The sequence below is a fragment of the Sinocyclocheilus grahami genome, unplaced genomic scaffold (assembly GCF_001515645.1).
Source record: "Sinocyclocheilus grahami isolate Dianchi unplaced genomic scaffold, SAMN03320097.WGS_v1.1 scaffold648.1, whole genome shotgun sequence".
Classification (NCBI taxonomy): Eukaryota; Metazoa; Chordata; class Actinopteri; order Cypriniformes; family Cyprinidae; genus Sinocyclocheilus; species Sinocyclocheilus grahami.
The window spans coordinates 146,511-162,976 of record NW_015505827.1 but is presented as its reverse complement, the minus strand read 5'-3'; the positions used below and the strand labels follow the sequence as shown (position 1 = coordinate 162,976).

General features: G+C 32.2%; 1 protein-coding gene across 5 annotated transcripts in view; it reads right to left on the bottom strand.

Moving 5' to 3' along the window:
• Nucleotides 1-16,164, bottom strand: part of LOC107558543 (5'-AMP-activated protein kinase subunit gamma-2-like) — a 59,595-nt gene extending 43,431 nt beyond the window's left edge. For 2 of the 5 annotated variants that reach the window (XM_016242200.1, XM_016242198.1), the window contains exon 1: nucleotides 15,859-16,162. In XM_016242200.1, the coding sequence (XP_016097686.1) occupies nucleotides 15,859-16,054 (196 nt within the window). In that variant the 5' untranslated portion in view covers nucleotides 16,055-16,162. Of the gene's footprint in view, nucleotides 1-1,629; nucleotides 2,047-15,858 lie in introns of those variants that run through there. The other 3 variants (XM_016242197.1, XM_016242201.1, XM_016242199.1) reach the window with 3 other exon arrangements.
• Between the last annotated feature and the right edge of the window lie 302 nt (nucleotides 16,165-16,466).

Here is a 16,466-nt window from a genome sequence, read left to right as displayed (position 1 = left end):
TTCCTCCCAGCAGTATTCCAATGTCATTTTTATATTTTAATGAGTCCTACTGAAACTCACTCTCAGTAGACTATAAATAACAACTCCCATTATTAACATAGGATTAGCCCTTCACAATCATTATACCCGAAGAAAACAAAACATCTCATTTAGAAAAAGTCATACAAATCTTAACAGCTTTTTGTTGATCCACATTGCAGACCAGAACTTGGCGCACGCTGAGCAAAATCACCTATTTGGAAGCATTACATAATAAATATCTTGAGACAATGAAGTCTAGTTTTCAGGGTTCTGGGAATCATCTTGCAGGATGTTTAATTGGCAGGATGCGCTGAGAAATTACTTTTAGAGGTCGTCAAATTTACAGGTAAAGGGTTCTACTGCTCACGCTCTTATTGTGCATATCCATCCATCAACACACAAGAAAAAATGAGACTCTTCAAGGTCTGAGATCTGAATGCATCCGTCTACTTATGTTTGAGTGTAAAGTGTAAGACTGTAAGACTGAAAGTTCATGAAATTCAGTGGCCTTATGCTCTTAAAAATGTATGAATGCCATTACATTAGATAACAAAATAAAACCATTTTACTGTATGAAAACAAATACACTTTTCTCATTCATGTTTCTAGATGATTTTAGGGGTAATATCAGGGTTATTATAGTAACCTAAATTTAAAACTAAAAATGTTAATAAAATAAAATAATAACTTTAACTTAACTAAAAAAAAAAAAAAAAAAATATATATATATATATATATATATATATATATATATATATATATATATATATATATATATATATAAACCTTAAACTTGTTTTATTTCAGCTACATATATCATTTTGATTTAGTTTAACCTGATTCACTACAATAACTAAAACTAAAACTGATATAAAATTAATACAATCTACAATAAAAATGACAAAACACAGCAAAATACTACATTTGTAACTAATATTAAAACGAAAATATAAAATTAAAAACTATAAAAATGAAAAAACGAATTCAAAATATTAATAATATGTATAATATATATCTCAATAATACAAAATATCATATATATAGCCTAGTCAGATCTGTTGACTAAGTTTGACAACCAGAATGTGCCCAAATACTTTTGCATCTTCACTTCAGACATCATTTGTTTTACAATAAACATATTGTTTTAATTTAAGACCTACTAAACTTTGGCTACACTTTATTTTAAGGTGTCCTTTTTACAGTAAAATTATACATTTAAGTACTCAGTAATATATTAACTACATGTACTTACTATATGGTTAGGGTTAGGATTAGGGTTTGGCTTAGGGTTACTTGCATTTAATTATGCATAATTTATTGTTATTATAAGTAATAAGGAAGTACATGTAACAAGGACACCTTAAAATAAAGTGTTACCTAAACTTTTTTACTAAAACTAACATTTTACTTAAGAAAATGCTTGTTTGATATTTTGATATCTAATGCAATGATATTCTTACAAGTGTCCAAATATTTTAACATTACCTGCAAATGTCACTCATGGAAAAAAAATGAATACATTATATATAACAAAGTCATGTAAATAAATTGCATGTTGCTACATAAAAAAAAACAATGCTGCAGAATAAGCCTTAACTGCCATCTTACTGGTTCCCAGGAGGCCGTGGGGCTCTGACTGCCGTCTCCCTGTCCGCCCCTCTTGGTCCTTGCGTTTTTTGGTCCCTCTCAAGCTGCTAAAGCGTTTCATGGGTGGTGAGGGAGTTCGGAGAGGCTGTGGACAGTGCAATAGGTCATTCCGTACCCATAGACAGTGCTGGAAGAAGTTTTAGTTGGATCTCTTCAGTTACTTCCAGGCCTTGGATCCGTATCACCCAATCATTGAGCAAGTGACAGGTGCTCTTCAAGGATCTTTAACCAAAGTTGCTTTCTTCAGGATTCTTCAACTTCTTTTTCTAGCTCCTTTCTCTCACAGACTCTTGTTTCTGTTTCACAGCTCAGAATCAGTGGCCGGCCGGCTGGCAAGCCTGCAGCAGATTGTCAAGTGCAGCTGTGTGTACGCCAGTGTGTGTGTGTGTGTGTATGTGTGTGTGTGAATTCATGCCTTCAAAACAGCATGTGTAACAGGGAGACTGTAAAAGGAAACCAACCCATGCTTGCTTTGGAATTGCTGGTGATTGGCCAAACAGCAGTAAACTCTGCCCACTCATTCATATTTCAAGTCCTTTCACATATATTAAGTGTATCTGCGTGAGTGAACTGTTTTTTGGGGGTTTAATATTAGACAAAGCAAAAGAGAAAAAGATATACAGTTAGAAAGAAATTTCACCATCTAGTGTGCAACTGAACTTTGTTAATATGAAAGAAACTTCTCATTTCATGTGGTCTCTGACCTCCTCTGGTTCGAAGTCAGTTGATTTAAAAAAAAAAAAAAAAATCTCATTAAGGAGAGCACAAAAAATAATCAGGGAACCATAAAATAGGATTTAACCTTTCTGAAAACCTTGCCAAACTGAAATTAATGCAGCGCCATGGGAGAACATTCCTGTTTAATGCAAGGTGAAATCTTATTTCTATTTGCTTATTAGTGGTGCTAGCAAAGGCAAGTATCACTATTATTATTATGAAGAAATTAATACTTTCATTCAGTTTCCACAGAAATATTAGGCAGCACAGCTGTTTTCAACATTCATGATAATAAGAAATCATGCTCCAAATCAGCATATTAGAATGATTTCTGAATCATGTGACACTGAAGCCTGGAGTAATGATGCTGAAAATTCAGCTTTGCGTCACAGGAATAAAGTACATTTTAAAATATACTTAAATAGAATATATTTTAAAATACGTCATATATTGCAGCTTACAAAATCTATACAATAAAACTTAATTAAAACTTAAAAATAATAATAATTAAATTGATTGATTACATTAATTACATCAATTTGAAAAAGTGACCAAAAACATTGCCAGGCTATTTCTGTGATGCAAAGCTGAATTTTCAGCAGCCATTACTGCAGTCTTCAGTATCACACGATCCTTCAGAAATCATTCTAATATGCTGTTTAGCTGCTCAAGAAACACTTATTATTATTATTATCAATTGTGCTGCTTAAAAATCTATCATGGTTTCCACAAAAGTATTATTTTCAGGATTCTTTGATGAACAAAAAGCTCAAAACTATTTATTTGAAGTAGAAATCTTTGTAACATTATAATCCTAAATGTCTTCTTTGCTATCACTTATGATTAATTCAACATGTTCTTGCTGAATATAATGATTAATTTAATCACACTGACGGCAAACGTCTGAATGGTAGTGTAGACAAGTTTGAATATATTTCATCATGTTTAATAAATTAACTTTTGTGGACTTTGGGGAAATCATTTTTATTTTCCAGTATTTATCACCTGTTTTGAATTTCTTTAAATTGCATTTTAGTGAACTCCTCAGCTTCCTGTGGTGTGAAGCCAATTCAATTTCACACTTATGAACTGAAAGGGAGCCAGTTCTTCAATTCAGAACTCAACCCATGTAGCTTAGCAACACGCTAACATTAGAATCCATTGTGAGCTGCTGCTTACAGTATGTAGAGCATTCCAGATCAGTTACTTATGAGGTTCTGTATCAGCTGGCACAGGCTGCTTGTGTATAGGCAGGAGACAGCAAGGCCGCTCACAAGAGCTTTTGTATCCATCAGCAAGTACTGACCTGCTTTTCTATGGTGTCAGAGCTGGAAAAGCCTTCCTATTCCATTTGCCTGATTTAATAAGCTTTCATGTGAGAGTGAGCCATGCCAAGTCACTGGATATCTAAGAGTGGGGCTGCTTTCTACTGCAGGTCACCTTGTACTTTTGGAGTCAAGCCTCTTAGAAAAAAGAAGGTGGCGGCCTATGAAATGGCAGAGAAAATCAGTGGTCATACAGACCACTTTTAGGGTCCTGTTTGAAAGTCTTACAGGACTTGAGGGTGAGTAAGTAATAGGGCCTTTCGCACAGCGGGAACCTTTTCATAGTACCAGAACTAATTGTGGAACTACCCACTTTTTGGCGTTTTCGCACCGCCGGAACTGGGTGCGATTTTAGTACCGGACTGCCTTTTTCGAGAACCAAATTAGCTCCTACTTCGGAGCAGGGTCTAACCAGCACAACTGGTACTAATCGTGACGTAAGTAGACATTGATTGGCCAAACGCGTACGAAAACGCCCTCACCCGCCATGATTTAAAACGCTGTGTAAACATACTGTAAACATTGTGTCAACTTAATTCGCAAGTATGGAGAAGAGCGATAGATGGACGGACGCTGAAGTGCAGCCACTTGTAGCAAATGTAGCACTGCCAGTTGTCGTTGGAGATTCGTAGTCCTCCTTTCCGTTCTTTCAATCGCTTTACGTATACGTCGACTTTCCATGTCCATTATTGTGAAACCCGCGAGACACAACAAACACACAGCTCCGATCACAGCGTCCTCCATCCTCCTGTTGTTAACGTTGTTCTTCTTTGTTTCTGTTGTTGAACGCCGCGCACAAATGACGCAGCTGTCGACCGGCTTACGTCACTTCTTAGTACACACTCTCGGTGCGAATGCAACCCTTTAAATGGTACTGGGAAATAGTTCGTGCAAAATCGTCCCAGTACTTTAGTACTGTACGTTTAGTTCTGGAACTAAAGCGGTGCGAAATGCCCTAATGACAGAAGTTCTCAGAGGTCAGAGATGCTTTTTTGCTATTTCTCTCAGTGAGAATGTTCTGAAAGATTGCCACAGAAAAGACAGTCTGTAGCCTCTTCCCTAATAAGGATATGCCTATGTTATTTCTTTTGACAGGAAATTATGTGCAAACATTGCAGTTTTCTGTAAATACTCCAGTGATGAACAGTATTCCCAGATAATGCCGGAATGAGGGTGAGGAATGCACTGCGACATTCCTCTAACATTATCTAGATGTTATCCAGATGTTTGGGTAAATGTTAGAAAGCTAAAAATGCCACATAGTGAAGTGATTTTGACAACCATAATTTACTTTTTAAACCAGCTTTTAATTCAAAATAATGTCTGTAAGGTAGTACCTTAATTAAAATTAGTTTCAAGTTTTAATTAAATATTTAAAAATTAAACATTTCACACTCAAAATTATTATAATACACACACACACACACATATATATATATACACACTCATACACAAATGACTACAATTAATAAATATTATTTATAAAAATAATTAATTCAATTACATTTTTAAAAAATCATGACAAAGTAAAAAATAAAATACATAATACATATATAAAAAACATTAATATAAAATATATAATATTAATTCAAATATAAAATTCTATAATAACATATACTGATATATATAAAGCTAAAATTGCATGGTTTAATTATCTCCTGTTTTTAAATAATATATTATAATAACATTATTATATATTATAATATATATTTTGAAAAATCCAGATTAAAATTTGTATTAAATAAATTATTACAATTATTTTGCATTTGAATATAAAAATGAAAAAAAAAAAAAAGATTCATGATATTACTAATTTCAGGACAAATTTAATAAGTGAGAAAAACATGATAAATATGATATAATATAATTAGTGCTGTCAAACGATTAATCTTGATTAATCGCATCCAAAATAAAAGTTTTTGTTTACATAATGTATGTGTGTGTACTGTGTATATTTATTATGTATATATAAATACACACACATGCATGTATATTGTGACGAGAGGGGCGGGGCCGAGAGCCGTGGGAACAGAGCGAGAGGAGCTCCAGAAGGATAAAAGGAGGAGTGACGACAGTGTTGGACGAGAGAGGACCAGGCCTGGACTTTATTTTGTGTTTTGTGCGCGGCAGTAGTCCGCGAGGGGCTGCCACTTTATTTTCATTTTGTGTTTGTTTATTTTATTAATTTTTTATTTTTATTATTTTAGTCTTTAAATGTTCACCAGTTCCCGCCTCCTTCTTCCCGTGACTACGAACTTTGTTACATATATATTTAAGAAAAATATGTGACGTTTATATATTAAATATATTTATAGGCTATATGATATAATTTATATGAATATAAATATATACATGTAAATATTTTTTCTTAGTACACACTCTCGGTGCGAATGCAACCCTTTAAATGGTACTGGGAAATAGTTCGTGCAAAATCGTCCCAGTACTTTAGTACTGTACGTTTAGTTCTGGAACTAAAGCGGTGCGAAATGCCCTAATGACAGAAGTTCTCAGAGGTCAGAGATGCTTTTTTGCTATTTCTCTCAGTGAGAATGTTCTGAAAGATTGCCACAGAAAAGACAGTCTGTAGCCTCTTCCCTAATAAGGATATGCCTATGTTATTTCTTTTGACAGGAAATTATGTGCAAACATTGCAGTTTTCTGTAAATACTCCAGTGATGAACAGTATTCCCAGATAATGCCGGAATGAGGGTGAGGAATGCACTGCGACATTCCTCTAACATTATCTAGATGTTATCCAGATGTTTGGGTAAATGTTAGAAAGCTAAAAATGCCACATAGTGAAGTGATTTTGACAACCATAATTTACTTTTTAAACCAGCTTTTAATTCAAAATAATGTCTGTAAGGTAGTACCTTAATTAAAATTAGTTTCAAGTTTTAATTAAATATTTAAAAATTAAACATTTCACACTCAAAATTATTATAATACACACACACACACACATATATATATATACACACTCATACACAAATGACTACAATTAATAAATATTATTTATAAAAATAATTAATTCAATTACATTTTTAAAAAATCATGACAAAGTAAAAAATAAAATACATAATACATATATAAAAAACATTAATATAAAATATATAATATTAATTCAAATATAAAATTCTATAATAACATATACTGATATATATAAAGCTAAAATTGCATGGTTTAATTATCTCCTGTTTTTAAATAATATATTATAATAACATTATTATATATTATAATATATATTTTGAAAAATCCAGATTAAAATTTGTATTAAATAAATTATTACAATTATTTTGCATTTGAATATAAAAATGAAAAAAAAAAAAAAGATTCATGATATTACTAATTTCAGGACAAATTTAATAAGTGAGAAAAACATGATAAATATGATATAATATAATTAGTGCTGTCAAACGATTAATCTTGATTAATCGCATCCAAAATAAAAGTTTTTGTTTACATAATGTATGTGTGTGTACTGTGTATATTTATTATGTATATATAAATACACACACATGCATGTATATTGTGACGAGAGGGGCGGGGCCGAGAGCCGTGGGAACAGAGCGAGAGGAGCTCCAGAAGGATAAAAGGAGGAGTGACGACAGTGTTGGACGAGAGAGGACCAGGCCTGGACTTTATTTTGTGTTTTGTGCGCGGCAGTAGTCCGCGAGGGGCTGCCACTTTATTTTCATTTTGTGTTTGTTTATTTTATTAATTTTTTATTTTTATTATTTTAGTCTTTAAATGTTCATATGCAAGCATCAATGTCTTGAACTTGATTCGGGCCGCAACCGGTAGCCAGTGCAAGGAGATGCTGTATATGCTGTATGTGTGTCTTTACATATACATAATAAATATACACAGTATACACGCATTATGTAAACAAAAACTTTTATTTTGGATGCGATTAATCGCGATTAATCATTTGACAGCACTAAATATAATATAATAGTTATTTAATAATATTTGTTTATTTATTCATTTACAAATACTAGAAATGCATTAGTACAGGAAGACCTATACGTGACAATTGGTAGATCAAAATCTCACTAATACCACCTGGACCTCTGAAAAACAAGCCTGCATTTTCCCAGGGAGGTTCTCTGTGTGTGTGTGTGTAGATGGAAAAAAGGGACACAAAGGCAGGAGTCGGAATATTTCAGCAGGATCAGATGATTCCTAAAGGGTTCTTATCACTCTCTGTGCTGACAGGAACAGACCCTGCACTCCACACATCCCAAACTAAAATTAACTCTTGTCCCTCACAGACTGGATTACATAACTGCAGAGCCGGCTTCTGCTCACTGTGTTCATATCATCACAGGACTGGTGCTGCTGAAACCTGTGGGTTCTGTGCTGCCTGTCAGCCTGAATGTCCAAAGAGTTATAAAAACACCTAAACTACAAGACAGTGACCAGCCGTTTACAGTATATAAGTAGAATATTACCAAATTATACATAACTTTCCTATACAAATATGTAAGTCCAGTGATGGTATCAGATAATACAATGGTATTGTATGATAACTATAATAATATACCATGCATGGTATTCAAATGTAGCTACTTTAAAGAATCAAATGTTTATACCGGGATTTTAATATATAGGCCTATCGTAGTGTACCATGCAGTGTTGTTGTTGCTAACTAAAAGTAAAACAATTATTATTATTGTTGTTGTTGTTATTAATAATATTTTAATTTATTTATTGAAAGTAAAGAAGGGGGGGGAAATTACTGAAATAAATAAGTACTAAAATGACTAAATAAAATAAATCTAGAAAGAAAAAATACAACAAAAGAATATATATGAAAAAATAAACCTAGATAGAAATATTAACAAAAACAAAAACTAATAAAAATGGCAAAAGGACATAATAATTACTCAAATTTAAATTAAAACGGAAATATAAAAACAAGTTTAAATGCTATAATATTATTACTATTACGATAAAATTATAGGTATAAATAAAACTACAATGCAACCATTAACAAGGCATTTACAAGGTACTCTGTGTCATACCATAGTATTACCACAGTAGTACATGTCCAAAAAATGTGATACTACCATGGTACTTTTTGGTGTAATATTATATATAATATAAAGTTTGGCATCAATAAGATTTTATTCATTTTTTTTCGGGTGTGTCAATAATTCACTGACCAATTCTTACTTCGTTGCTGAATGAATCAGCTGTTTTGAAAGAATTGATTGAATAAATGAATCAACAACTCACTTATTCAGACAGCAGTTTGCCGCCACCTACTGGCAATTTTAGTTTAAAATTATTAAGTATTCTATTTTTCAATCATTTCATATTTCAGTATTCCATTTTTCCATATTTAATACTTTAATCTAATAACATTATTAATGCAATTTGTAAGAGCAGTGTAAATGCATGTACAAGTGCTTCTTAAAAAAAAAGAGTATAGAGCCCTGCATGTTTAATTATACTTGGCTTTTTTTTTTTTTAATAAATGAATAAAGCCACTTAGCCAATGTAACTTTTAAACATATATTTTTAAAGTGCATCCCGTGTATCCACCCTAGAACCGCCCATGATTGTCCAGTCTATTTTTCAGTAGTATATGAAATATTAAACATAAAATTCTGGTCACAGATATTCATAACATGCACTTTCTGTTTTTCCCCATAGATGGTGGTAAAAGAAGAAAATAGCCTTATTTGGCCACTATAGAGGGCATCGTGTCACACAGATGAACACAGACATGTGTGACAGTCACTGCTGAGATAAGGCCGCTGCGCGCCGCCACACTCGTCACAGTCACCTGCCAGCTGCTGAACCCGTTTATTTAACCGTTGCCTGTGGCGATGAGCTGTGAGTCTTTGTAAACCTGCGCTCCAGGAGCTCAGAGCTCATGGTGTAAATTTAGTGAGGATGCGTCGAGGAGAAAAGAGCCACCGACTCTCTTTAGCCTTTCCCTCATGGGCTTCAATGCTCGATGTCGCTCTCATTGTCTTTTTCTTTCCCTCACACTCTCCTGGGAACACATGACTGATTGTGGCTTTCAATGAAACATATGTGACCCTGGAGCACAAAACCAGTCATAAGTAGCACGAGTATATTTGTAGCAATAGCCAACAATACATTGTATGGGTCAAAATTATCGACTTTTTTCTTTTATGCCAAAGATCATTAGGATATTAAGTAAACATCATGTTCCATGAAGATATTTTGCAAATTTCCTTACCTTAAATATATCAAAACTTAACCTTTTATTAGTAATATGCATTGCTAAGAACTTCATTTGGACTACTTTAAATGCGATTATCTGATTATTTTGATTTTTTTTTTGCACAAATATTGTTATATCTTAACAAACCATACATCGAAAAAAGCATATTTATTCACTTTTCAGATGATGTATAAATCTCAATTTCAAAAAATTGACCCTTATGACTGTGTTTGTGCTCCAGGGTCGCATATATAGAATTGTATGTTTCAAATATATGTTGATGATCAAGGAAATAGCAATACTTGTAAAATATATTTAGTATAATATATTACTTTATTTATTTATTTATTGAATGTCAGAAGCATGAAACCAATGAATAAATTCAAGAGGCTAATTTTAAGGTCACTTTTGTTTGTAAAACATTTACAATAGGCCTACTGCTGCAAAACCAATGGAGAATCCAGACGTTCTCAGACAATCTTTCAATAATTCTTTACTTGAGCCCCATCTAGTGGTCACAGAGGAACATGACACGAAAAGCCACTACACCTTTTTATTTACAAACGTTCAAAAAGTTTGGGCTCAGTAAGTTTTTTTTTTAAATAATATTATTATTTAGAAAGGACGCATTAAATTGATCAAACAGTGACAGTAAAATTATTAATGTTACAAAAAAATTACAAAAAATTAATATTTAAATTAATATTTTTTTAAATATTCATTTAAAAAAATGTTGTTCATAAGAACAACATTTTTTAAAATTGATATTTAAAAAAAATGTTGTTCTTATGAAAAAAAACCCCATCAAGATTTCCATTAAAATATTAACTGTTTTCAAAGCGAATAATAATAATAATAATAATAATAATAATAAATGTTTACTGAGCTGCAAATCAGCATATTAGAATGATTTCTAAAGGATCGTGTGACACTGAAGGCTGGAGTAATGACTGTTGAAAATGTAGCTTTGCCGACAGGAATACATTATATTTCAAAATATATTAATATATTAAAATATATAGAAAAATGCTAAATTGCAATAATATTTTATGATTTATTTTATTTTATAAACAATATTATTTGTCACATAAATGCATCCCTGGTGAGCATAAATTAATTGTTTTATAAACTGAAAAGTTTTGAATAATAATATAATATGATATAATATACAGACAGCCAAATATATAACATGTATTTACCAGACAAACTTCCTTTTAGTCTAGTTGTGATCTTGATATCAGTAAATTTCGTCCAGTAGGTGGCGATACAACCAAAGAATCATATTGTAGCACATAGAAGGATGACACAGCATCAGTTCTTCCTCATCACAGTTTTCTTCATATTAGAGACATACAGGCGTCCTCGTCTCCAGCTGCCTGTGCTGAGGAGCTCTGAGGATGTCTTAGAGCCAAGGATTAATTTCAGTTAATATCATCTGCATGGAAGCAAGCGTGATTGAATTATGGGCTTTCTGCATTCTGATGTCACTGTCTGGGTGCAGCCCAATTCCCGGATATAATAGAATTGAGAATTTCTCCGGCAAGTTCTGAGTGTCATTTCCTGAATGACAAACACTGCTTGAACAGAAGCTGCTGTCCATCAGTGTTCATCAAGCTCAGTGTCACTGCCGCAAACACATCCATCCCAGATAACAGCACAAAATAACCTTGTCTAAAACCTGGCCCTCAGACAGGTGAATAACCAGGATTTGATCAATACAGAAATGGATCTACAACTCATATATGCACTTGTAGAGAAGCGTGTATTTGTGTGCAAAGGCACCAGATGCACTCAGCAGATAAAAACCTCATTATACAGATCAATATAATCTAGTAATAAAAACGTAGCTGAGAAACACATCTTCCTTTTCTCTCGAGTGCCTCTAATAGTCTCCCTCGATGTGTTTTAATCTTTCCAGCTCTGCCTTACAATCAGACAGAGGCATCCAACTCACTGCTCCAACTCTGTATTGAATAATAAATCAATACTGTTGTTTTCGGCTGACAGGAAAGTCTGCCAGCCAGAGCAACTAATGGATTGTTGGAGAAGCATAGTAGTGTTGTTATATAAGTGTGTACATGTATGAAGAAGATTATTCCCAACTGTGTGTATTGAAGCTGTGGGTCAAACACACACACGCGCCCACACACTACAAAATACACATTTACACTACATTTGGTTTTCACTGCATTCAGATCAGAACTTTTTTCAGTAAGACATTTCTTACTACTGTCAGCTGCACAAAAAAAGTGTCCTGATATTAATTTATATGCATAGATACGTATAGTGTATATAGTGGGAAAACCTGTTTATGTTATTTATGCAATTTTACACACATTAAATCAAATCATTCTGTTATATCTTTCACAACGTAGTTGAGAATCATCTTTATTCAAAGTTTGGTATTAAAAGAATCGATTGGTGATTTAAAAAAATCCCACTGGTTTTGCCTTTTCATGTCTATTCATGTTTTCTTTTTGTTTTTTGTTAAAAAATGTACTTCTGGTGTCCTCTGTAGAGGACATAGTATAACAATAAAATAAAAATAATTTTTCAAAAACAATTCTAAACAATGTAATGACATAAAAAAAACTACATTCACAAAACTTATTTTTCTGGTAGTCAGGAGGATACATACACACACACACACACACACACACACACACACATTCATAAACTTATTTACACAATCATAGACTTATTTAAAATAAATGTACATTTTTTAATTTATAAAAATACTTTATAAATATATAAAATAATATTTATTTTTATATGATTTCATATAAACATTTTAATTATATATAAATAATACAAATTTTATGAATGTGTATTATTATTTTAAAATCATTTAAATAAAACCATATATAATGTTGTTTTTATTTTAAATTATATAAATATAATTAATAATTGTATGTATGTTTAATTAAATTAAATAAAAAAAATTAAAATAAAACATTATAAAAGAATATCATTTTGTTTTTATTTTATACATAATTTTTCATTTGATTTATTTATTCATTTAAGTATATATTTTATTTATGAATATAAGACCCATGACCTTCAACCTACTTTCACCACTACACCGTAGTACAACAGAGAGACCAACTCCACCTACATATCCAAACTCAAGCAAACACTTAAATTACTCTTAATCATCTAATTATAGGTCACTCTGTTCTCATACGTCTTCCAAGACAGGCTTTAATTTGATAATTATTGATTGCACTTTCAGTGTGTGGGAATGAAGGAGATTTCAGCTGATTTATATTTTCCTTGTTAAACAGATTAGATTACCCAAAGACAACAGCCAAATACTACGTCTCTACGTACAATGTTTTTGTTTTGCTTTTAAATAACAGTCATTTAAAATGTCACCTCACATGGATAGTTTAAAGAACTGTTGCAGTAAAATAACTGCATGCTTACTTAATTATCTGAACTAAAACTACAACATCTTTGTCTCTCAGTGCCATTTTAAACACAACCGAGAAAGTAAACTTTGTCAGGAGCCCAGAAAACACAAAGTCATTAGTCATCAAGGATAACACTACATTTGAATAACATACTTTCATCTAGAAATATGACCATCATTCAGTAACCATATATCATAAAAGTAAATCATAAAAATATTAAACTACCAAAAAATAGTAAAATATAATTCTTGTATATATATATAAACTGAGTAAACGTCAAAAAGTATTAGCTACTAAAAAGCAGCCTTTATAGACCACTCTCCCTCTTCTTGGTTCTGATAGTTAAATCAGACTCACGTGGATAACATACAGTATGTGACAGCTGAATTGATTATCAGGGTCTTATGCATTAAGAAACACCCACGCCTCCATTAAATCAGCACACGGTGCAATTATCCGAATCATTGCACACCCCGGGCTGAGCTGGACCCAGACAACCTGTGAAAGGTTTCACTAAACGCTGACTCACTCCACACACTGATGTGATAATGGCATTCATAGCATCTCATCTCAGCAATGCCAATTCATATTCTGAAGCTTGTTGATCTTTTAGTGCATATTTTAGAGATTATGGAAGTTTGTATCTGGATACTGGTATCATATATAACATTAAACAATATTTTAGCCTGGCTGAATGTTAGGTTCACCCTCAAAATAAGAGGTTTAAGTATAAGTTAAGTCATAGAATTAACATCACAAACAATCAAGACTACATTTACAGATGATCGCCGACCCAGTACTAATTGAGGAGCAGTACACATCAAACATTTTTAGATTGAAAAACATACCTAAAAAGTATTAATTATTCACTTTCAAAGGGCTTATCTCCTGCATATTTTTTAATAATTAAAATATTTTCCCAGTCAAATGATAAAGTTGGTCTGGGTTTCTTGCATTAAAATGTATTTTAAAAAATTACCAAAAAAAAAAAAAATGGGCCAAGTTTACACATTTACCATTCAAAAGTTTGGGGTCAGAGATTATTTAATGTTTTTGAAAAAAGTCTCTTATGCTCACCAAGGCTGCATTTATTTGATCAAAAACACAGTAAAAACAGTAATTTTGTGAAATATTATGACAATTTAAAATAGCCGTTTTCTACTTTAGTATATTTTAAAATGTAATTTATTCCTGTGATGGCAAAGCTGAATTTTCAGCATCATTACTTCAGTCTCTACATTTACAGATGATCGCCGACCCAGTACTAATTGAGGAGCAGTACACATCAAACATTTTTAGATTGAAAAACATACCTAAAAAGTATTAATTATTCACTTTCAAAGGGCTTATCTCCTGCATATTTTTTAATAATTAAAATATTTTCCCAGTCAAATGATAAAGTTGGTCTGGGTTTCTTGCATTAAAATGTATTTTAAAAAATTACCAAAAAAAAAAAAAATGGGCCAAGTTTACACATTTACCATTCAAAAGTTTGGGGTCAGAGATTATTTAATGTTTTTGAAAAAAGTCTCTTATGCTCACCAAGGCTGCATTTATTTGATCAAAAACACAGTAAAAACAGTAATTTTGTGAAATATTATGACAATTTAAAATAGCCGTTTTCTACTTTAGTATATTTTAAAATGTAATTTATTCCTGTGATGGCAAAGCTGAATTTTCAGCATCATTACTTCAGTCTTCAGTGTCACATGATCTTCAGAAATCATTCTAATGTGCTGATTTGGTACTCAAAAAATATTTCTGATTATTATTAATGTTAAAATCAGTTGTTACTTAATATTTTGTTTTTTCAGGATTCTTTGATTAATAGAAAGTTCAAAAGAACAGCATTCATTTGAAATAAAAAGATTTTGTATCAATGTAAAAATCCATACCACTACTTTTGATCAATTTAATCAATTTAATAAACCATGCTAAATAAAGTATTCATTTTTCTTTCTTTCTTTCTTTCTTTCTTTTGATTAATAGAAAGTTCAAAAGAACAGCATTCATTTGAAATAAAAAGATTTTGTATCAATGTAAAAATCCATACCACTACTTTTGATCAATTTAATCAATTTAATAAACCATGCTAAATAAAGTATTCATTTTTCTTTCTTTCTTTCTTTCTTTCTTTCTTTCTTTCTTTCTTTCTTTCTTTCTTTCTTTCTTTCTTTCTTTCTTTCTTTCTCTCTCTCTCTCTCTCTCTCTCTCTCTCTCTCTCTCTCTCTCTCTTTCTTTCTTTCTCTCTCTCTTTCTTTCTTTCTCTCTTTCTCTCTCTCTTTCTTTCTTTCTTTCTTTCTCTTTCATTTATTGATTTTGGAATGGTAGTGTACTTTTAGTAGTTTCAATAAATAGTCTTGGTAGTCTAGGGATTTTTAAGTTATACTGTAAAAGTCAGTTATCAAAAGTATTTCCAAAGAGGAAGGGAAATGTGATTTGTCATGATGACCCATTGAAATGTTTTTCCTGCTTTTTCAGATTGTAAGCATTCTGGCAGCTGTTTAAGAGATTGACAATACGTGTCTCTTACCTTTCCTGGCCCGAGAGAAAAGTTTGATGCTGACAGGAGACGTGGAGGGATTGGTGGAGTCTTTGGAGGATGAGCGAAAGATTCCGGTGAAGCTGCGGCGACGTGAACACTTGGGTGAGGAGTCGTGGTTGGAGGAGTAGGGGAAGACGGGTTTGGGAGATCCAGGGCAGTTTCTGAATCGGGCCGGAGCGGACATGGGGCTAGAGGGCCGACTAAACGGACCCCGGCTGAAGAAGTTTTTGCTCGGGCTGGCTGAACGGCAGCTAAGCTCCCCCTGAAGAGTAAATACAATCACATACAATATTAGGACAACAGCTAGTCAAAGCAGATTTTTACATTTCCTGAAGATATCACAACTAGAAGTCATTTGCACAATATAATGAATGAAACATTGCACTTTTGAGCATATATTGAGAGAAATATTGATCCTTGAGATTTTAAATCATAGAGCAATAATAAATAATAGTATAAGTAGTACTGAAAAGACATTCCCAGTGTAAGGAGACATAAATTGATATAAACAAACATTACTTAAAAGTAAATAATGTTTGCACCAATTCTGGCTGATTAATAAATAAATAAAATCAGTTATTTTAAATGCTAAATTA